At 41.0% G+C, this 24137-nt stretch overlaps 1 protein-coding gene across 1 annotated transcript; it reads left to right on the top strand.

Annotated features, from left to right (window-relative positions):
• Positions 1-6340: 6340 nt before the first annotated feature.
• On the top strand, positions 6341-23811 carry LOC140228104 (homeobox protein SIX6-like). The gene is made up of 2 exons (XM_072308477.1): positions 6341-7107; positions 23607-23811. The coding sequence occupies exons 1-2, from the start codon at positions 6341-6343 to the stop codon at positions 23809-23811; spliced, it is 972 nt and encodes a 323-aa protein (XP_072164578.1).
• Positions 23812-24137: the final 326 nt, after the last annotated feature.

Raw genomic sequence — 24137 nt, forward strand, 5'->3', positions numbered from 1 at the left:
ATAATGTTCGCGAGGTAGAGATGTTAGGAGAGGTGGCGGAAATGTCTTGGAAATGCGACGAATCTGTAGGAGAAGACGGGGAGATGATTCGATTAGAGGGCGAACAGGGTGTCAACCATGACAATGAAACCTCATCTTTCTAATTGCGGCCATATTACCGGTGGAGCAAGATCGCCGCACTCTCTCGACAGCTTGAGATGGAGAAAGAATGACAGAGGGAAAGTGAAAGAAGGGGGGGGGGGGGGCTAGAGAGAGATGGGGGGGGGGGGTGGGAGGAGAATGGAGTTTCGAAGAAGACCTGAAAAGGGAAATCGACGTGGAGTTAGACGATACATTCTCACGAGTATGGATTGGAACATCTCCCGCTCCCTGATGAGGTGTTCGTTGTTGTTTGTCCTCAGAACGTCCGTTTCCTCGCGTCGCGAGGGTGGATGTGGGGGAGGGGGTTGGCTTTTTTTATTTATTTTTTTTTTGGATAAAGTTATGATAATGTATTCAATCCTATGATTATGTATATGCATATCTTTTATTCTTTGCCAAATGTTTGGGAAAGTGAATGAAAAGACAAGCAGATTTGAAGAAATATTGCTCATGTCCATGAAGTGAAACGGTCACATGTAGATTAGTCTTCTTCTTCTTAATACTTCTTCTTCTTCTTCTTCTTCTTTCCTTTTTGAAAGTGCTGCATTGTCACTGCATGATTCTACATTCTTCGGTTGACTATCCGATTGGCGGTCGAAAAATTCTGGAACGACTGAAAATAATATATGAAAAGAGTAGCGATCGTAATAATATCCTCGAGGATATAAAAAAAAAAAACCCCAGAATAAGAACAGGAATGCGATCCTCCCATGTCACTATAGGAAATAGATACATTAAAGAGAAATGATGTTGAAGGGAATAAGTTTATTCGGGGGAAAACAAGGAGCAACGCGAGATAAGTAGACAAAGGTATAACAGTCACGAGTATAGATCGAGAGATAGATAGAGAGATTACAAATATATAGATTGACCGCATAGACGTATACACAGTGGAGAGAGAATGGATATTATGTGTATGATAGGTTATTACATGATAGTGTGTATGTGTGTGTTTGAGTGAGACTCTTTTGTATTATAAGACTATAGTATCACAGCCACACAGGTGCTAACTTTACATCAGAGACAAGCACATTGTTAGAATTACATTATGTTTTACAGTCACACTGACACACACACACACACACACACACTGACACACACACACACACACACACGCACACATTTTCACACAAAACCAAAGGCACAGAGATTCCATCCAAACCACACACACGCATGAAGAAAACAAAAATTTTATCATAACAAAGTCCATTTAAAGTAGATGCACTGTATACTACTGTAAATGTGTAAGCAATTATTCTGGTTTCTAATTTCACTGGACTCCATCGAAGTCATGCTCTTCTTAGGCGTGGCGATCCTTTGTATCATTTTCCCCAGTCCTTACTTATGACTTAAGTATACGTTATATTCTTATTGAGTCTTGACCGTGGTCTTTGATGTGACTGAATTGACCATTCCTATTTTGATTTTTATCTTCTGCTTTCTTTTGCATAATTTGCATCTATCTTAGTTTCGATACCTTGAGAGAAAGAGAGAAAAAAAAGGACACAGAAATAAATCCAAATCCAAACCAAACCACACAACCTTAACTATTAAGAGAAACTGAGGTTAGTCACTTGTTAGTATACATACATGTATACTTCATGTGTACATCATGAGTTTGTGTATGAATGTGTGTGCATGTGTGGGGGCAGTGCTTTTAAATCACACCAAGACAAAACAGAATAAACAAACAAAGAGTGAAATAAGATGTGGCAGGTGAATTGGGGATAAGACAGTTAAAAATAAACACTGAGCAACTGATTGCGAAGAAAACACCGCAATAATGTCACGCCCGGAAGAGTCTAAAGCGCATTATAAGCACTGGATGGTTTACCATTATGAGCTAGATAAAGAAGCCAATTATCACCTTGTTTTCACCATATCCGTGTGATTGGACTTTGATAGACGGATCGACGGAAGATATCCCCTCGCCCCAATGGTCTTGTCGATGGAGCCCAGCTAGATGAATAAAGGAATAGTATAATATTGGTTGAGGTGAGGATTCAGCTTTAAACCCCTTTGCAAGATACTTAGAAATCACTTTATGAACATGTTAAAAAGCATACAACTCCAAGAGGAATTCAAAATGTATCTGAAGAAAATCGGTTTTGAAATGGCTGAGATATCCGAAAACAAAGTAAAACAAAGTGATCCTGATAAAAGGTGGGTCCCACCTTTTATTAGGGTCGTCAAAACCAATTTTCATCGAATAAACTTTGAATTCCTCTGAGAATTAAATGCTCTTTCATATGTCATAGTGTAGAGGTTTCTCATCATCTCAAAAATTCATCATAAAAAAAAAAATGGAAAATTAAAACCCCATTTGAACCGAAACTATATCATCCTTTTAAAACCTCGTTGTCATGGTCTTCTCAAAATGCATTCAGACACCATACAATTTTCAAAGCTGGTTTTTAGTCAGTGGAGTAAGATCAAACAAACTATGTGGCAGAACTTTCATTTAAAAGAAAAAAAATCACACCTACATGAAGAAAGTTATGGAATCTGTGAGTTTCTCATGTGAATCGAAGTATATCATCAAAATGATCTTAATTAAAAGCAATCATTTATGGAAGTAGATTAGATGATGATAATTATCATGGGCTCGGGTCACCAATTGAATTACACAAAATAATTCCTCACTAAATGTCCCCTTTTGACATGAATAAGTGTCAAAGAGACAACAACAACAACAACAACAGCAAATGCTTCAAGCAATGGTGTCATATATTTATATGAATAAACAAACAATAATACCTTTATGCTATTGGGTTGTGCACAACCCAATTATGAGGGAGCTATGAGACACACGGGATAATAATTTTTAGATGTGGTTGGGACAGGAAATAACTACTTTTCCCTTATGTGAAACTTTAATGTCATATTCTGTTACCTTATTCTTTTGGCTCGTCTGATTTGACTATCAATGTGGTATCTCAAAAATTGCATTCTCTATCTTTCGAGCAAATTTCCTCCTCCATTTAAGCCTTATCTGACCACGCTTCGCATCTAAATCCATTAAATCATCAACAACCGAGCAAGCGTCCTAATGCGTGATCGACTACAACTGCAAACATCCAGGCATGTTACATTAGTCAAACAATTAAGAAAAAACAAAACTCCCGACAACAACCCAAGCAATTCTGGCCCTTTTCTTCAGTCCTGGGAAAGGTCATCAAAATGTAACTACGAGGCTGTTATACATTGTTGATTTGTTAATCAGATTATCCGTTGGTCGTGTTGGATCCTCATTATCCCTGTCTAGCCTGCCTTCGGAATGGTAATCAACTCTGCACTGTATAAACATTTGTACACCAAAGTTTGCATGTTTCCGATTTGGCTGTGATTTACAAAATTACCAAACTACCTGTTGTGACTTTGGGCACTACCATATAAGGGCTTTTTACACTTGTAAATTTTTGCTTAGCCCCGGACTATCGGTGGGGCTAAGGGGGGGCCTTAGCCCCACCGTTGGTACGGGACTATCCTTAGCCCACTTTCTGTTTACACTCGTTTTTGCCAAAGTGGGCTAGCCCCACCGATAGTACGGTACTATCTGGCCCTGCAAAATAGCAGGGGTTAGCACCGCAATTGCGGTGCTAGCACCGCAATTGCGGTGCCAAGCAAGTGAGTGTAAACAGAACGAAAAAATAATCCTGGGCTAAGCGACGGAGACGAAGTCCGACCCTCACTGACCAATCAGAAACGAGGAAATCAAGTGCTGCCGGTGCGTGCGTGTACGTGTACAGTACACAGCGTAATTATGAATATTCATGTGGTTTGGAAAGTCCGGGGCTAAGAAATACGAGTGTAAAAAGGTCAGATTTCTCCTTAGCCCCGGACAAGAGATAGTACGGGACTAATTGGCGAGTGTAAAAAGCTGAAAAAATTGGTACGGGACTAACGATAGTCCTGGGTCAGAGAAAGTCCGGGGTTAAGAAACACAAGTGTAAAAAGCCCTATAGACTCATACGATTTCAGACACAATTGTTTCAGGCGGCCTGCAATTTGAAGGTACTTCCTTGTTTAAATGAACACCCTCCTGTATAATTAGCATTTGTTTTCCCTTTTCACATCACATCTACGTTCCTACAATTTTGATACAGTGTAGTCATCCTTGCTGATTACATTTAGTTTTGATGTCACCCGTAATTGGTGGCTGTAATTGTTCTGGTACGTTCATGAATAGACATTACTGTCTGTGACAAGAAGAAAATTATCCATGCTTGTAAAATCAGGTTTTTACGGCCGTAGCAATGGTGTCACATTAAACCCTGTTCACTTGTTGATCTCAGGAAACTGATGGGCCCCGCACAGAGTTTAAGGGAATATCCAAGTGCTTTGAAGAAAATAGTAGAAAAAAAATATTGTAAACTATGTGACCATTAATAGATTATTTAGATATCCTCTTGCCCACCTACAGTGCGTTATGACCAGGGTATTAAGAATCAATACAAGTCCTCGTGTATTTTCTCGTAATCACATGGTTCAATCTATGCTTCAATAATGAATGTACAAAAAGTCAAAACCATCGTGGTATAGAAGTGACATAATCATATAATTGAGGAGTAGTTAAGATGAAGTAAAAAAAAAAAGCCCCCCTCCCCCAAGAAAAAACAAAACAAAACAAAACAACAGCAACAAATAAACAAAACGTTTTCATTAATGTATGTGTTGTCTAAACACAATGAATCATCTTGACTGACTGATTGTCCTCTCCTAATAATGATTGCTCCATTATGTATCGGATGATGAGAAGTAAACCTTAGTTGACTTTTTTATCCAGCCACATTTCATCCCACAGTGTTCCTTCAATTTGACGGGTAGTGCGACATTCTTTCTGTGTGTGTTCATGCTCAATTCCTCAAATCGGCAGCACGATGTTAACGCGGATTCGTGTTACTGACAGACTGTTATTTCCCTGTCCTTCTTTTACTCATTCTTTTTTTTTTTTAAGTTTGCGGGTAAATGACGACTCATTCGAACTCACGGAGGTCTACACCTTCTTCATTTTCTTAAAGATTTGTCATCTAATCCCACCATGTTATTTAAATGAAGGGGAGGACTGTTTGCCTCCTTTCATTCTTATTTATCCCTTTCGTCGTATCTTCTTCTTTTCACGTTTGCAATTTGTCATTGTGGATTCTCGTTGCGATTGTGTCCTTTTTTTTTCTTACTCGGCGAGGGTAACACAGCAAGGGGTCAGTGTTCACAGTAAACTGTGGGATGTAATTGTCGGATTGTCGCTGACTATACCTTCCTCACCCCGTCACCCTCTTCCCTGGCTTGCTATCCCCCTTCGCTCAGTTTGGGTTGCTTTTGTATGGCTTCTTGAAGACGGGTAAAAAACGCGAAGGTTTTTATGCACCGAGCTGGAGATTCAACCTTAGCCGTCTATTCAGACCGCGATTTGGCGTTGTTGAAATAACAATAGCAGTAATTAGTGTCAATTAAAATGCGCGCTTCGCCATCGCCCTCAGCCCTTCACTGCGTCTAATGCTGAGGAGAGAAGAAGGCTCGATGATTGTTATTTCTAAAATGGATAGACGTGTTTGCTCACCATTCGATCTTGTGGCTTTGCGGCCTATCGACAGCGTGTGATACACTGCGCATACACACACAGGACGCTCGCTGCGAATTCAAAGCAAGAGGACTTGATGAAAATCGGACTTCATACATCAGGCCGCCTGTTGGCGCGCTCATGTCAGACTCGTCTTGTGGATGGGGGGAAAAGGGGGAGGTCTCGTTTGCGCAGACTCGGCTGATGAGGGGGAGGGCCCGAAGGGGGACGCATTATCGCAGGTTACTATGCCTGCGATATGAGCGACCTCATATGATAAGAAACTTGTGCACCGGAATTAGTTCATCCAGGCGTAAAGATATTCCACCCTTTTTAGCTCCACTCATTTTGGGGTGAATAGTAGAGTCGGCTATTCTTCCCCGTGTAATTGGACCTGCTATTCAGCCGGCCCATGTGGTCAGGGCTTTGTTTCTCAATAGCGTGATTGGCAGGCGTGACAGTGATTGACGCGGTCCCCTTGGTGATGGCCCAACAAATTGCTTCTAAGCCAATCGAAAACCATTTATCCAACAAATGCTTAGCATGATAGCAGCGATAATATGGGTTGTGTCACAAGCCGGGTCTGATAAAAACTGACACATATCTCAGGAGCCGGACACACCCCAGTGTTTAGCGCAAATGGTTTGGACGGAGACCGAGACATCGTCGGGCGGCGACCGGGGCGCTTTGAGGGCAGCCCAGGCGCTGGCACAGTACTACAGCTTACATGATCCCCGAAACAGCGAAAGCCTGGCCAGGTTAGCCCACATGTACAGCATGCAGCCGTTTGTGCCCTTTCCCGCCGCGGCACCGGGCGGCACCCTGTTCCCGCTGCCGGCCGCTCTCCCGACCCTCTGCTTTTCGCCGACGCAGATCGCCAGCGTGTGCGAAACCTTGGAAGAAAGCGGCGACATCGAGCGACTGGCCCGATTTCTCTGGTCCTTACCCGTCGCTCCAGGAACCTGTGAGGCGCTGAGCAAGAACGAAAGTGTTTTACGGGCCCGAGCCGTAGTGTCGTTTCACCAGGGCAACTTTCGTGAACTCTACCACATTCTGGAGAACCACAGGTTTACAAAGGACTCGCATGCCAAACTGCAGGCAATGTGGCTGGAAGCTCACTATCAGGAGGCAGAAAAGCTGAGGGGAAGACCCCTTGGACCTGTCGACAAGTACAGAGTCCGAAAGAAGTTCCCTTTGCCAAGGACCATCTGGGACGGAGAGCAGAAGACTCATTGTTTTAAGGAGAGAACGCGGAGTTTGCTTCGAGAGTGGTACCTTCAGGACCCTTACCCTAACCCTACCAAAAAGCGAGAACTGGCTCAGGCCACTGGACTTACACCGACTCAGGTCGGCAACTGGTTCAAAAACCGGAGACAACGGGACAGGGCAGCCGCTGCGAAAAACAGGTAGATACACGTCTCACCACATCTCATATCTCTTATCTGTCTTTTTTCGTCAGCATGTACTCTTCTATACTTTTGTCAATCGTACGTAAATTTCTCCTCACGATAACCAATATCACTTACTGGGAAAGAAATATCAATCTCAACAAATTCACCGGGAGCAATTTGCATCAACATGCAGTCAATGGTATTTAGTCCAGAATTTTAAAGAACAGTGATTATTTGGACAACCAATGATGTCATCATTTCTTATATTCATAACAATAGCTGGTCTATAATATCTTTTTTTGTGTGTGTTCAGGAAAAAATCGGGCAATACGTAGTTACTTTTGAAAATGCATGGTTTCTCATTCAATGACTTCCCATCATTAGAGTGCAATTATTTTTCATCGTGATTATCCTAACTCAAAATCACGACCTCTCACCTTATGATTTTCTATCGACTTATTCAAGCTTACATCCAGTGTTTGGTGGGAAACATCCTCCTAGGCGTAGATGGTTTTAGGATTTGACTTTATATGGGATTCAACAGCATTCGTAGCTAGAGCGATTGACAGAATTCGTGAATAAATCTTCTCTGTTGGATGGGCACGTGGCCTATTACAAGAAAACCTATCCTCGATTTAAAAATTGCAAGCTTTCACATAACAAAATTGAAATGTTATATTGTAACTTTATAAAACTTTATAAAAATCCGATCTGAAGCTGAAATTCACATCGGGATATCGAAGTTCACACCATGTGCAAATTGTACAGATACTCTTATACAAGCCGTCTGACGTTCTCCTTTTATTCGCCACCAAGAGAAGTCTTTAAAAAATGTCCACCGTTAACTCAGTTCATTCGCGTCTCTCTTCATTTCACACTGTGCTTCAACATTTTGTACTTATCCTATTTCTGTCAATTATATTCTCTCTTTCACGCCATGGTTTGAATGTCCAGACAAAAGTATGAACGTAGAGTGCAGTTAACTGTTTGATCGTGAAAGCATGTGCGCTGTAGAAAATTAGTTTGTAGTGACCGTGGTCTATTGCTACAACTGGGGATAGTGCAATGAGGAAGCTAGCAGCCCCCGCCGTCGAGTGAGAGCAGCCGCGTCGCTCGGCCGGTCAGTTGATTTGCAGTCCGTTGGAATACTGCTTCACGGCGGTCGCGCCTCGCTTGATATCTAGCCGCACAGCCCTCGCTCTGTCCAGTGGAGGTAGAAATATGAAAAGCGCTTGAGGTCGTCAATGAATAATATGCAATTTGTGGTGATTTGATTACGATGTTTATTCTCAATTTCCCCACTTTTTAAAAGAAAGGCTTCACTTAAACTTCCCGACAAAAAGGGACCCGCCAGTAGCTGTAATTCAGCCGACTTTAGGGAGGCACGGTGTACATTTCATCGCAGACAATAACCGCGATGGCTTTGCTTCGGCACAGTTTCAAATATCCCGGCCTACTGCTTGTTCACTCGTAAATCGTGCGGAAATTGATATATTTGCAGGGGTGAATCCTCGTCAAATAGATGATGACGATGTGTCCAGATAAGCTCAAAGTCAATACGACTCTATTCAGTGCCCGGAACCAAGTCCCCTTCCATTAGCCAGTTGTTTGAAAAAAAAAAAAAGTGAGAACAAGAGAAGAAGAAAAGCAAAACAAAGCGCGTCATTTATGAAAACTTGAAGAGAGAAATTATTGGCGACAAACTCAAAACGTTCTTATTCTGCTCCTAGGTATTTCTTATACTTACGTGAAGTGGTAGTTGCGCATGGTCTGAGCGCTGCGATAGGCATTCAGTAGTATAATAATGCATCTATTGTTCTTTACCATTGTTGGAGTATAGGAGTTTGAAAAAAAAAGAATAGAAACAGTAAAAGATCGTTGATCGTTATTCAGTCCGCATCAGTTAGATCTTATTTTCGATATCCCATTTACAGTTATTGGCTTCTTCCCTTGTAACTCCCGTTCTCCAGTGTTCTGCTCGTGGTATCCGACCCTTTTGACAATGACAATAATTGTCGTGTGCACAATAAAATGGTATCCTTCTACGGATCAAAAAGAACAAAGTAACTCATTTTTATTCCAACAACTACAAGGGGTATTCATGCTTATGTCAGTAGCAATGCAAGGTGGTAGCAAATACCGCCGTTTTGTCAACAAATTAGGGGGTTCTCGAAGGCAATTCTAAAACTTATTCTGTTACGTAACTCAAGTTTGATCTACTACTGCAGGTACAGTTGTAGAAGTTGTTTGGTAAAGTGTTGTAAAACTTTCCTCATAAAAGCGCCACGAATTTGCTAGAAACCTTCACTTAAGTCATTGTAGTTCTTTATTAGAATTATTGATATGATTACCATTGATTTGGATATTTTTGTACTTTTCTCTTCTACTTCCGAGATCTTTGTTATTACTATTGTTTATATTATTATTATTATAATTATTATCATTATTATTATTCATTATCATTATTATTATCATTATCATCATCATTATTATTGTCATTGTTGTTGTTGTTGCTCTAAATATTATCATTATTGTTATTATCATCATCATTAATACTATACAGAAGTATAGTGTGAGTACTGGTATTGTTACCAATTGTGTCCAAAATGTGTTAATATTGATTACCATTACCATTATTCTTATTATATGGATAATTATTGCTCTCATTATCAAAATGATTTTCAGAATTATCATAGTTGATTATATAAATACGAATATTTTGCTTGACTCATGCTGATCCAAAATTGAGATCATGAAAAAGTTTCTTTGAGCATTGGGAATTTTACATCCAATACACTTTCGCAGATGATCCCAGCTGTGTTGCCAAACGCTCGTAAACTAAGCGATAGAAATTGATGTCTGTTAGTTTTGAGTGCAATTGAAGTAGATTATGAATAACATCTGATTCCTTTTATGCTTCTTAACTTTATGTTGACGAATCGAAAATAGGGAGGGATGCTATGAAGCCATTGACGTGAAACGTAGCAGATGATAGATGAAATTTACAGTTTTCGCTAAACGGAACAATACAGAACAACAGCAGCGGCCACAAAAACTATAATGATGGCTTTGCCCTGTCGTATAAGGGCGCTCCCCGGCGAATATGAATGTCGGGTTTTCATTGAATATCATCCTCTGAATTGACGGGGTGAACAAAAAAAAAAAAAATGATTTGAACAATCAGCATACCTTGTGCATCACATTTCTTGCTCACTTAACCATCATAGCATGAAGTTTATGTCGCCGTAACCGTCAGGTGTTAAAGTATACCCTAAAATTAGATTAATTATCACGCTTTGTGCTGCTAATTCCGGTGATATCCGCTCCCTTATACTCCTTGTTGGCCATCGCTGTAATGAGTAATGGATCACCTCCCCGTAATTCTTCCCTTAGTCTATCCCTCCAGGGGACTACCTCTCTCGTCACAAATAAACGCACGCACACACGCACATACACACACATACAACATGTACAACATGGCGCATGTGTTATATCTTGGTCGTATTGATACTACCATTATTTGTGAAGCAAATTGGATGTACCGCTACTCGGGGCCAAACGTTTTCCTACTCCTATCACGCTGCGCGCCCGACAAGCCTACAAAGTGGAGAGGGTTCCACCCGCAGGACACATGATAAATTTTCATCTCTGTTACATCTTAATTTGGAGGAAGTTCGTCACTTAGCCGTAACGCAAGACCACTGAACTGAGGTGTCGGCTTAATTTATCGTCCGCGCCTTTGAATAGCAGAGGCATTGCCGTACCTTTTATTAATCTTCTCCCTACTTTTGGTCCAGCCCATCCCACAAGCGCGTTGCTGTTGTTGTTGTTGTTTTTTTCTTATCATGTCTGTCTGTCTGTCGGTCTGTTTCTTTTATTCGTCATCATACACACGCATCATGGGGAAACTGTTTCGTGGTCATATCGCCACGAGCCATAATGATCATGATGGCGATGGTGGCGAGAGAGAACCAGACATGGAGAGACAGAGGTATCCAGGGATGGGGGGATGGAGACATATAGAAAGATAGATAAATGGGCAGATTGAGAGAAAATGAGACAAATAGAAAAACAGGCATATATATATATATATATATATCAGAAAGAGAGAGAGACAGAGAGAGAATAAAAGAAAGTGACAAACATATAGATAGGCCTATATAACACATATACCTAGAGAGATAGAGGAGGAGGGTGGGGGGAGATAACAGAAAAATAAAGGAAGTTTACTTTCAAACCAAGAATCCTGTGTTTTATAATCTACTGTCTGCCTTATAGCACCCGCATCCCATTTTCTCCTTCATCTCCTCCTCTTCCTCATTCTTTTCTCTTTTCATTTCTTCTTATATCCCCCTTCATCATTCGAGCACACAAAAAGATCATCGTAATTAATTTGCGGGACATTAACCATGCAAATTTGGGAAAGAAAAAAAAATAGGCGTGAACAATGTGACGGAGCTAATGACATGCCAGTCACTCGACTGTTAAAACTCTTGCATGAATTTGACAGCAGAGGAGGGTTACTGTCGGACAGAAGGAGATTGTGGGAAGAAGCAAGAAGAATTTGTTATTAAGGAGCGACTTAATCCTTTTCGTGCTAACGAGCCAAATGTGCACAGATTTCACGCACAAACCTATGGACAGGTAATACATAGAGGGTTCATGCCCAGCAATTGCCTTCTGTTACCTCGGGTGGATACTAGTAGGAAGTCGTGTGATGTAAGATTCCATGAAAATCAATTAACACTAATTCATACATCATACATAAGTACACACGTATGAACATAGAAACATACTTACCTACACACATTCGTGTACAAACGATTTGTAATTGTTTGTGTGTCTGTCTGTCTGTCTATGACCTGCTATTCACGCAAATAGTATACTTACCGAGAAAAGTAACAATTTTGGCGAACCCATACGGTTCAGAAAGAAGTCAAGTAGTTATGCATACTGTAAGAGAAATTCCAGTTTAAAAATTAGTCTGGAAAGAAAGCGTAAAATGTGACAAGAAAAAAGCTAAAATTGATAAAAATCGGATAAAAAAGGAAGTTCTGAAAATTTCAATTTCAAAGATTCGCTAATTTTTGCAAAAAGTTATTGAAAAGGCGATATGAATATGTAAATGAGTAGGCTAATGATGTCATCTCCTCACAATTTTCCATTGATCGTGTACCCAAAGAAATAAAAAATGACGATTTTTTTTTTCTTGTCTAACTGTATAAAACATAACGTTTGAATAGCATCAAAATAATGAATGGTTGAATAGCATCAAAATAATGATCAATGAGATATATCAGAATCTGAGACTGGAGCAAAACTGCTTCATAAAAACAAAGAATTTTCTCGATTTTCTGTACATACCGCATGGCAAATAGTGAGGAGATGACATCATCAATTCACTATTTGCATATTCATATTGACTGTTCAAGAACTGTTCAGTGAAAATGAATCAAGCTTCACAAGTGAATTTCATAACTTTCTTATCTTTCATCCGATTTTGATCAAACTTTTACTGTTGTGACTGAAAAATTTTGCTCTTTCTTTTTTGACTGACTTTTATTTATCTCGGGTTTACCCTTCAAAGGGAGTGTTATGGCCTGCAACCCTGCACACACAAATTTCTGCACAGACATTGCATCTAAGCAGTCTCCATTCAAGACTCCCAAAATAGAGAGTGAAAGCACAGAAAGAGGCCAATAAGAGATAGGATGTCAAACATGATGAAGACAAAGCACGATAAAGCAGCCTTCCTTTTTTTTTGGGGGGGGGGGGAGGAGGAGGACACGTGGCCTATAAAAGAAAAGTTATCCTCAATACGAAAGTTGCAAACTTTTACTTAGCAAAACTGAAATGTTCAAATTACCAACATGTGTATGACTGCGGGGTACAACCATGGGACTACATGTAGCTCAATGTAGCTCTATGGCAAAACAAACAATCGTTAAACACGCACAATATTTTCTATTCTGGTTATCGTATTCATGACGTTAATTATATGTATCAATTGTTTATTCACGATTACCAGCACTACTAGGACGTATTTGCAGTATAAACAATATACTGGCATTATATGTATACATACGTACATAGAAATACACGTATACATATCTTTGCAAATATATAATATAGATTATAAATGGAGAGACAGAGAGAAAAAAAACGAAGAAAATAAACAATGATCTTGTAAACGTCGTAGTAATATAAAGATATAAACCGGGTAATTGTTATTTCAGAAGTCATTTCTGAAGAATGTGTAATGGTTAAATGAAACAAGTGCATGGAAGTGATATTCGAGGTCTACAAAGACTGTAAGGTTACGTTTGGACCACGTGGACCTACCCTGCATTCAATGCTGAACATGCTGAACACAGGCACTGATTACTCAAACGAATGGACACTCCCGTCTATGAATTACGCACAGTGATTTTCCTCCATCATGGGAAAGGATGATGCCTGCATCCCAATTCGGTCAGACCACGTTGTGTCCTCATGATAGTTTGTGAAAGGGAGAAAATCTTCTTACACAATACTCTTTATGCAAACATATAAAGTTATCACTAATTCACAATCTTGCTCCATGACAATATAGGTCTTAATGATTAGCCATATTGCCATAGTCAGTGAGGACAATACAATCAGTGTCATTTTGGGACATAAAGTCTGAGTTTTTTTTTTTCAGAGGGAGGGTGGGAAGGGAGGAAGGAAGGAAGAAGGAGGGGGAGAGAGAGACAGACAGGTCGACAAACATACAGACCGAAGAAATAGGGAGAGAGTTGCTCTTGGTAAATACACACCAACAGACATTCGATTTTACATCAATAACCATTTGCAATATGTGATCTACTCTCTCTCTCTTTTAAATCACTAGCATGCATCACTTTATATTGGTGAAAACAATAGATAAAAGTGTAAAAGGATAAACTAACACATCTTGACTGGCGTGACTTTATCGTTTTGTGCTCAGTTTTCAGTTTATACCTTTATACCTTGATTGATCTTAATGTATACAATCATACGAGTTCATTATTTACAAAACTGTCAATCATTCCCTTTATTTCTCTATTTATATATTCACAAATACTAAGCAAGCATAAGGAAAGGAAATAATTATAATCAATATCGTATATATGTTATGGTAATCTGATATTGGAAATTAGTCACGTTATCATAGAGCTCCACCGTCTCTCTTACACCTGTGCTAAAAACATATATAGCATGCACAGAATACATATATTATTATGGTAATTTGATATCGGAATTTAGTCACGTTAGAGCCCTGTCGTCTCCCTTACACCTGTGCTAAAAAACATATATCGCATAGACAGGTATGTAAACATCGAGAGGAGCAGGAATGAATTTGCTTCCATCACAGTATTTGCCGATTCATAGTGAAGAAGGCGACCACCAAGGGGCGATGAATTACATCCTCTCTATTCTAGCACTCGCACCGTCAAATATTTATCCAGATCTCAATATTGATATTGTGGTATAATGCCCTGATGGTAGTTTATAGAGTGGCTGTCTTTGTCATGACGTGTGTTGGATTGGTTTGTTTGTGCTGTACATCTCTCGCACAATCGCTCTCCGTATCAGTGCGTGTCACTGACGCTCCTCGTTTGTAAGTTCCTTTCATCCAATGTTTCTTGACATGTTCAATTTCCGGTCTCATTAAGAAAGAATAGCGCCAATCATCTCCAATTCGGAGGTCATTGCATATAGATAGATAGATAGATAGATGGATAGATAGATAGATAGATAGATAGATGAATAGATAGATAGATAGATGAATAGATAGATAGATAGATAGATAGATAGATAGATAGATAGATAGATAGATGAATAGGTAGCTCAAGGTATAGAAATAGATATATATATATAGAGATAGATATAGATGTAGAGATGTAGATAGATAAATAGATGGATAGACAAATATATATATAGACAACTAGATAGATATCTACAAATCCGACTGCAGCCTAATTTGAGTATTCGGTTTCGTAATGGGTAAGGTGCATCCAAACTGTTGATTAGTTTGGTCTATTTAAACTGTTTGGAGCACTTACTGAAAAGTGCATTCTGTTGACCATAATATACACAAGTATGTTACGAGATAACATATTACATAAATCAGTGCAGTTATAAGCTTCAACATACCATGTATCAATTTTACCTATCCACGACGATATCTCAGTCTTCCTACATTTTGCAATGAATTATCTGGTTCCTGTTTACAATAAGCTGATTTTCGATTCTTTTATTTACTCAAAATGATCACTATAACAAACTGTCTAACGAAGTGAGGGTAACTATTTCTTTTCATAGGCAACCATGGTTTGAAAAAATATAATAACCAAGTGTTGGTAATCAAAGTCGACCATACGCGTTTGATATGGCATTTTCACAAAATCGCAGCGGTAAATAGACATCGACGTGCACCAAGTCAAATGGATTAATCATTATTTTCTAAGATATAACCGCATTCTGTCTGGACATTATTTTGTGACTGTGCAGTGGATATTTGGTCATTCTTTGTCGCTTTAAAGGAGGAGAAGAAGAAGAAGATCCATTGAATGATCGAGGGAACCCTTGAGTGAAGGTTTAGAGGAATACAATTTGTGAGGGAGATGAGGGCAATGGATTCGTGGTCGCTTGAGGTGAATATATCGAGGATTCTCACTGCATGGCAATGGAGTGGGTGCCGTCACTGGGTGTGAGACGTTTATGCATGGCGGACGAACCTGGGATGTCGCACAAAACTGACGGTTTAAGTGGCGCCCCGTGCGTGTGTGTGAAGTAGTAGAACATGTAGAGTTTGTTTGCCACGCTCAGCTACACTGCCAAAAGGCCAGTGCAAGATCCACTCGAGTTGAGGCGAGCAGAAACAAACTCCTCCTCGTCTTTTTTTTTCTTCACGCTCTGTAATCCGTTTTTATCCACATGCTACTTCTTTCTTCTGTCTATTTTTCTTCTTTTTTTCTTTTTAATTCAGAAGACACACAATGTTTGCATTGTCAAGCGCATGCACCTTCTACAGACATGACTCGCACCTCCCTCCGAAGTTTTAAACGAAAAAAAAAATTTGCCAAACTCTTATTTACATGTAAATCGCGACTAAGAGAGCGTTTCCCCCTTTTCTCAATGTCGTTTGTCGAGTAATGCGCATCAAGTGGCAAATGAGAGGGATTTTTGTGTCTGAAGGAGGGTACAAATATGGCGGCTTGCTGGCGATATGCGTCGAGTTTTGTGCAAGCGATGGATGTGGCCGGGCTGGCCATGTGTTTTTCATCTTCGTTTGACGCGAATTAGCATGTGGACAAAAGGAAAGCTTTTATGGTTGGACGAAAGAGAGAGAGAGAGAGAGAGAGAGGGGGGGGGGGGATTGGTGGGACAGGGAGAGTGCCAAGATCTATACGGCTTGAATGCTCTACAGACATGTGGTCATTGTGCGTGTGCGCGAAGAGAACATAACGAGACTTGACCACTAGTCGAAGTCATGTGACAATAGTTAGTACATTGTATGTCTCCTACGCTGACGGAATCAGTTGCTCACTTGGATATAAGACATGCCCATGGGTGTTTGGTGTGGAGAATCTGAAGACGTTAAAAAGTTCCCCCCCCCCCCCCGTTAAGGAGTTTGCTGGGGGAAAAATGGTAACGACAGGTGGAGTTTTAGCGATGCCTGCCCCTTGGGAGTGTCAACAAGGTAATGATGAGAGGCGATCACCTGCCACTTATCTTTGGGATGAGGTAAATTATCTCCTTCCCATCTCCAAAAAAAAAAAAGAAAGAAAAGAAAAAGCAAAACGAAACAAGACAAAACAAAAGAAGAGAAAAATGTGAGAGACACATGATTCACTGCAGATTGATTGACTCATCTTCAATAATAATATAAACTGAAGTTTGTTTCAAAGAGTCTGAAACAACTTTTCGTTGCCTTGGGAGAACAGAAAAAAAAAATGCAGTTTATCAACAAATACATAGTTTAAACGGTTAAAAACAACCACAACTTAGCAATCGGCAATGAATCAAATTGATATTTTTTTTTTTTAAAGCACACATAGTCGACATCAAAGACGACACAACTGAAAGAAATGTAGCTTCGTGAAAGCGCAAATAAAATGTGATGGAATTTAATAAGAGGGAGATAGTAGAAGAAATAGAGCAGAAAGACTACCTATTCCATTTGAATACATCGTCACCTCCCCCCCCCCCACACACACATACACCTGAAACATTACATCTCCATGCATTCACCTACTCCGTCCTTCACTCCCTCACACACCGCACTCAGGGGTTTATCTTTTATTATATTTTTGACCAAACGGAAAGTTGATAATCACTGAAATATTCATGCTCACGACGCTGGCAGTGTCGTGAATTCTCTGGTTAACCCCAGTGATAGCCCTGGCGCGGCTCGACTAATAGTCATGGGACCCAGAAATTTCCGGGATGGGGGGACGCCACCGATGTTCGACAGAACATCGTCGGAAAGCCTCGGCGATCGGGAGGGCGCTACAGCGTCCGTGTTATGCCGTATCGCTCGCCGCGATCGATCCCAGTGCAGCTTATAATATGCCTCCTGTTACGGATCATGGGGGGAGTGATAGCGAGGGCGAGGGGAGGGAAGGAAAAAGAGAGCGGGAAAAGAGACGGGGGATGTGTAGAGATTGGAAAGGCGAGAGATTGAGCGCGACAAAAGACGCAAGTTCATATCAATAATAGAAGTCTGCATGTCTCTACACACATCAAATCATGTCTATCTATTCCACTCTCTGTCTCTTTCTCTCTCTGTCTCTCTCTCTCTCTATGCTTCCCAACAAATTTGATCATATGCAACGGGGCTATACAAATAACTGCTCATATTCACAGTGAGTGACCCAATTCAACAATACGAACTGACATCAGCCTTTTCTCTCTTTCGTTAGTCTTGTTTTCACCTTACAAAACCTCCATCCAGCCTACGACAGACGCACACAGAGAGAGAGAACGAGAGAGAGAGAGAAGGGGAGTGAGTGAATCCACGGTTTTGAAATTGATATTTTGTGGTATTATTTCTGATTATTCGATAAGATGCATGTTTCACGGCAGATGATCCCTCATGCTTTTGCTTGGGCATCGCTGCCGTCATTGCCCAAGTTTCTTGCCGCGGCATGATCGCTGATGAGTGAGCTCGCGCCCGACATGACCCGCTCCTCACGTTCTAGATAACCAGCCGTGTAATCTAGATCCCCTCCCCTGTCGCAAAATGCAGGAATTATTTGCCGCGGCACACTTTTTCCGAAACGTCGGATCATTCTATCTCATCCCTATCTCTTTCCTTCCTCTTCCGTCTTCCTACCCTCTCAGTTGCATTCCCTCCTAATTCTCATTCACCCACTCCTGTCTTACCCACTCTTAAAACTACACGTCTGCTCCCTAACTCCTCCTCCTCTCTCTCTTCCCTCCCTCCCTCTCTCCCCCCAAATAAAAGAATCACCTGCAAACGGCTTAATTTTGTGCTGATGAATTTGACCATTATTCGCACAAAACGCCAGCAATGATGAATGTGAGACGTCGTGACGATTTTGATCCTAATACGATGTGACCGCGTTGACAAAAAAAGAAGAAAAGAATATGCATTTCACGTCTCAACGCTAGAAATAGAAAGAAAATCACATGTGATACAACCGTCTTTTCTTCAAGCCAGCAGTATACCTACTCCTTCTCATCCTCCTAGTCTTACATATTTTACTGTTAAACTTATATTTTTTCATCATCTCTTATGCTGTGTCATTATTCCTGTATTCTCCCCGTCATATCTCTACTTTCGACGTCACCCCACCCCCATTTGTTCTGTCCCTCATTCTCTGAATGATTTCCCGCCTAAGAATAAGTAACAAAACTAAAGTAATAAATGAGAGCTCGAAACACGCGCGTCGTGCCGTTATTTCTTCCGCATGATATTATCGCTTACGTATAAAGAAGAAAGGAACATAAGACCCCATGGAAGACCAGCTAATGCAGCTGAATGTGGGCTATCCAGCCAACATCTTCTCTGATGGAAAATGAGACAAACGAATGACACTAACAAAACAAAGCAAAAACGGGGCATCAAGAATGAGCAAATCATTTGTCACAGTAAGTAATGATGAGTAATAATGTTGTCGACCCGTCTTGAAAATGAGTAACAATCGCTCATTCCTATCATTGATCCTCAGTGGCGGGCTGTTCGCTACCCCCACGCACGATGCACTCATCACTCTGGGGAGGGTTATGACGAAGTTTTCGCTGAACCACTCGCAAAAAGCAGCATTGATAGAATTGCGCAACAGCGCTCTTCACTGCTGCAGGGAGTCAGCTAAAAAGATAGTATACACTTTTGCATTGAACATTATCTTGGAATGCCTAAACGGAAACTGATTTGACTTTTTTCTGAATTGGAATCAAAATTAGAATCACCGTGGTTTATTTTGGTAAATTTTGATATCATAGATAAAGATTGTTTTTGCAAAAGATTTTATATCATCGAGTCTATCATTGAACAATAGAAACTGGAAAAACAGAGATTTCAAGATGTTGCCCCCCACCAAAAAAAAAAAAAAAAAAAAAAAAATGCAATCAGTTATTTCGGTATTTAGAGTAGCTTTTCTCCAGCCAGAGAAGTGAATTGTAGATAGCGCGAAGTTTCAAAAGGAGTTCCGAGCTATCAACCTTTGAAATGAATAATAATTAATTGTACGACCATCCAGGGCACTTTCTTTGATTATCGCAAGTGCTCAAACTTAGTTCGATAGAACTACATGTTTGACGATAAATCCACACACTGATTATTTGCAAACGGAATTCTCGTAAATTGAAAAAGGGGACATCGAATATATGTTTTGGCTAGGTGTTCTCCCTCAATTGCTCAATTGCGAGACCAATTGTAAAACGCGCCTCCAGTTTTAGTTATTACAAGTATTTCCTTATCATTGTGAAATGAATTTTCTTCTCTAGGCCCGGTAATCGAAGCTAAGGTGACTCACTACCGTACGTCAATATGACAAAGAAAACACTGCGCTGGCTCTACTGTACATTACGGTGTTTTTGTTCCACTTCTGTCAAATATGGATCAGGATTCCCTATTTGGTAGCATTGTGTCATATTTACAATAGGTAACGATACTTCGTCGAGTTTAGGACCTAACTATTCAAGTTGAATTTTTTTTCTTAATCTAAATGAATTGGTCCCGCGGGAGGGCGCGGACCGCTGTCAGGGGTGTCTACCTGTATTGAAAATGGGGGATCGGTGCTTCATTTGAATTGGTCTTGATATTACTATAGACTTTGTGTGTATGGGTAGTTCTTAACCTTGATCTTGTTGATTTCGCTGATGTGCCATTAAATACATCTTTTGTACTTAGCGATGAGATGCCAAAATGGTATAGACGATGGGACTTGGAATTAAGTGAAAAGGGAGGAGTCCTAAGACTGATGAGGGTGAGGATAGGGGGCTAGAAAGAGGGGTTGGGAGGAGGCCATGGGGAGATGGATGGTTTGTGTGTATGTGTGTGTGTGTGTGTGCGTATGTGTGTGTTAAAGAGAGAGACGGGGGAGATGGGGTGGGGTAGAGGTGGCGGGGATGATTGGGGCTTGGGACGCTTGTGTAAACCCCCACAGGAGTCGGGAGTGTTTACTCGCTAACCTATCAACCGGGTGTGTGCGGGGCTCCGGTTGGCTATTCACGCCAGACCCATTGCTTCCTGTTTATTGTGGGGATTGGGTTAGCCACAGAGCTCGTCGCTTTTCTCTGCGCAGGGTCGATGCCCTCTGCTCAAAGGATGTCAACGATTAATTTGCCCAAATTTCTGTTTCTTGACAAAACTTTGCCCGCAATTGTTCCGCTAGAACGAAAAGAGAGGGGGAAATGGATGAAGACAGAGGAGAGAGGTAGGGAGCGAAATCACCCGTATCGCAAACCATCGCACCCCAGCGTATAGTCCAGGACCGCGAGGGGGGCTCCGGCGGAGGAACGATTGCCGAGGCGCGTTTCTTATGGAAACAACGCGTTAGCCACACTTGACTACATGTTTTGTCGTACATCCCGCCAGGGAGAAACGAATACTCGTCAACCCGACACATTTTTGTTTGGTTTTTGTCATTAGATCCCCGCCAGGTGAATGCTGCCTCCGCCTGTCCATCAAGTCTACACCTCTTATTTGCATACACACGTGTAAACATTCGATTAATCTCTCCGCGGTTTTGCTCGCCACTCTTCTCTCGATTTCTCTATCCCTGCCCCCTCTCCCTCTCTCTCTCTCCCTCCCTCGCTGTCTACCCCCCCCCCCCCCCGCCCCGTGCACTTCAACTTGCATTCAAAGGAAATCAAGTGGAGCGCAATCGCCCCCGACAATCGCCCATCAATCTTTGGTCCCTTTTCAGGCGATCGGCAGATATGCGACAAATTGCCCACCTTGCTACTTCAGAATGATCAAAAGCGTATTATTGTAAGGTGTGTGAGTACGAAAAGCTAACATATATCAACTGATACAGCGGAAACAGAGGGCAAAGAATAATAAAATTCAAGTAGCAATGTACAGAAATTGGCACAAAGTACTGAACAATAGCGGTGGCCGCGCTGCTCTCAAAATAACATTCAACTCGGTTGAAAGGGTTGCTAGCTGGTATGATTGACTGCTCAAATTCATTGTGTGGTGTTTATCTGAAGAGAGGAGGAAAGACGGGGAGAGAGATGGATAAAACAAGGGAGAGGGAAAGAGACAGAGACAGAAAGAATTACTGGTTCATGATTCGGCAGGTTACGTTGTGGACTAAAAAAAAAAGAGAGATACGAAAGGATGACTGGGAAACAACTCCTGCCAGTTAGCGCCCACTCAACCACATTTTCAATCATTACAAAAAATGGATGGAACAATCATTCATACATGTAATTAATCGTTTCCGCTGTAAAGATACCAGGCGTATCAATCAACCATTCACGAGACAGGCATAAAAATGTCTGTCATTCATATAAGAGTGAGAAAAAAAAACACACAAAAAAATGCCAGATATCAAATTCATATCCAAATCTGATCCCCTTTTCATCGATTGTTGAAAATTTAATTGCAGCAAAATCCAAGTATTTCAGGGATGTCTTTGTCTAGTCGAAACAGATAATTCGATTTACTGCGTCATGTGCAATAGATAAAAATAATTGCTGCTCTTGAGAAACCTAAGACAGGGCGCTTGTATTCACAGATGAAAATATTTTAACCCTTTGGAATAAGTGGGACTGGTGTTGAGTCGCAGAATGAACTTCAGCATCTTTGTGCAAATAATATGGTGGAAGCTTCCCCGCAGTAAGAGGACAATTTTGGTAACGTTTCATTATCAGTGGATGTTTCTATCTCCCATTTACACAACTAGAAGTGCAATGGACACCCTGTAGTATTGAAATTCTGTTTGTAGTAATATACAAACTGCGTCCATCAAAATCTGTGGGAAACAATAGACACGGTTCGCGATGGTCAGCTGAGTCGATTCAGGAAGCAGCATGCAAAATGTCTTTAGTTCATGGCAGAATATATATTCTTTTAATCAATTAAATTTATGATGGCAGTGCTGCATACATGGAACATCACAGCATGTTTGTGATCAAGACCGCAGAACCGTGTAATTTCGTAACAGGTGAAGGCGATGGAGCTCCATGAAAATATCGCAGTGTTCATAATGTGTGCATGAACTTGAAAGTATTGCACGGTTTCATTTATGGAAAGACTTTCGTACAATATTCAGTGTAGTGAAAAAAAAAAAGATGAAACAAAATACTCCCCAAAATTCCAAACTGTCCTTTTAGACGTTCTCATACTGATGGTGGGTTACGTTTATGTGTAGGCAGACGACTTCGAATGTTAATGCAACCAAGTAAATCCGTGGAAGTTTATGAACAGCGATATGGGAGTGGATATGCTAGTCTTTATGATATACCGATTGTGCAAGAAATATTGTGAATGATCCGAAAAGGTGTGGCAATCTATTATCGTGAAAGGAAAGATGTTGTTGCAGAGCGGATGGATTGGATTCCTTGCCAAAGCCATGCTTTGTACAAGAAGTCGTGCATCGTTGAGTAAAATTAACAGCCTTTACCGTCCTCTATTAATCGCGTAAATAACAATCATGTCTTCTGTAAGAACTCGCTCCTTCCGTGGTGGAGATACCACGATCTATTCATTCATTCATTCATTCATTCATTCATTCATTCATTTTATTTCCACATGGGCACTTACTTTAGCCAAAGGCTATTCTTCCACAAGTCCGTGGAGCAGTTACAAAGCAGTTACAAAACATGATACAGGAACATGCAGGAACATACACAAAAATCTTGAAAATATACAATAAAAACACAGAACAACAATGAAAACAACATCTGCATTTTGATTTATAATGTATGAAGTCAGACCTGGTTTTACAGAGAAAAACCTATGGCTCAGAGATTGAGGAATATTTTGTATTTATTGTTCGCTTTTTTGTCTCGTATTTGTCACTCCCTCGCAGACTGCAGCAACAACAGCAGCAGGCCCTGCAGAACTCCAGCGTGTCCAACTCGGCTCACTCCCCGCCGCTCACCGAGGGGGCGACCCGCCTCCTGAGTCCGCACCCCGACAGTCCATCGCCGCGGTCGCTCGTCGACTCGCCACCGCTCGACTCGCCGCCTCCGCCGGGCTATCACGACGACGATCATGATGATGATGACCGCTAGGTCCCTCCATGCGCGTGTTCGTCCGACTTCCTCGTCTCATCGGACATCGTGAGAGACAGACCTTTGTCGCCATTTGCCCATGCACACGCACACTATAGACTCCTGGGAGCTATGTATGAACTACATGTATCAACACCATGTGGTGGTTGTTTGCCTCGCCGCTCGGAAGCGACGGGAATAGAAAGAAAAAGCGCCAATATTTTGAGGAATGGACGTTGATGGCTATTGGCGACTGTATATCTGACAAGACTCATTGTAACAGCAAAACTCACTTTATTTCATTGTATCAAAATGTAGACAAGAGGGCAGCATGTCTCTGCTAATAA

Source organism: Diadema setosum, chromosome 1, assembly GCF_964275005.1.
Source record: "Diadema setosum chromosome 1, eeDiaSeto1, whole genome shotgun sequence".
In the NCBI taxonomy this organism is placed as follows: Eukaryota; Metazoa; Echinodermata; class Echinoidea; order Diadematoida; family Diadematidae; genus Diadema; species Diadema setosum.

Coding starts and splice junctions, on each gene's coding strand:
- LOC140228104 (XM_072308477.1), top strand. CDS start 6,341: ATGGTTTGGACGGAGACCGAGACATCGTCGGGCGGCGACCGGGGCGCT. Junction 7,108..23,606: donor GCAGCCGCTGCGAAAAACAG/GTAGATACACGT, acceptor ACTCCCTCGCAG/ACTGCAGCAACAACAGCAGC.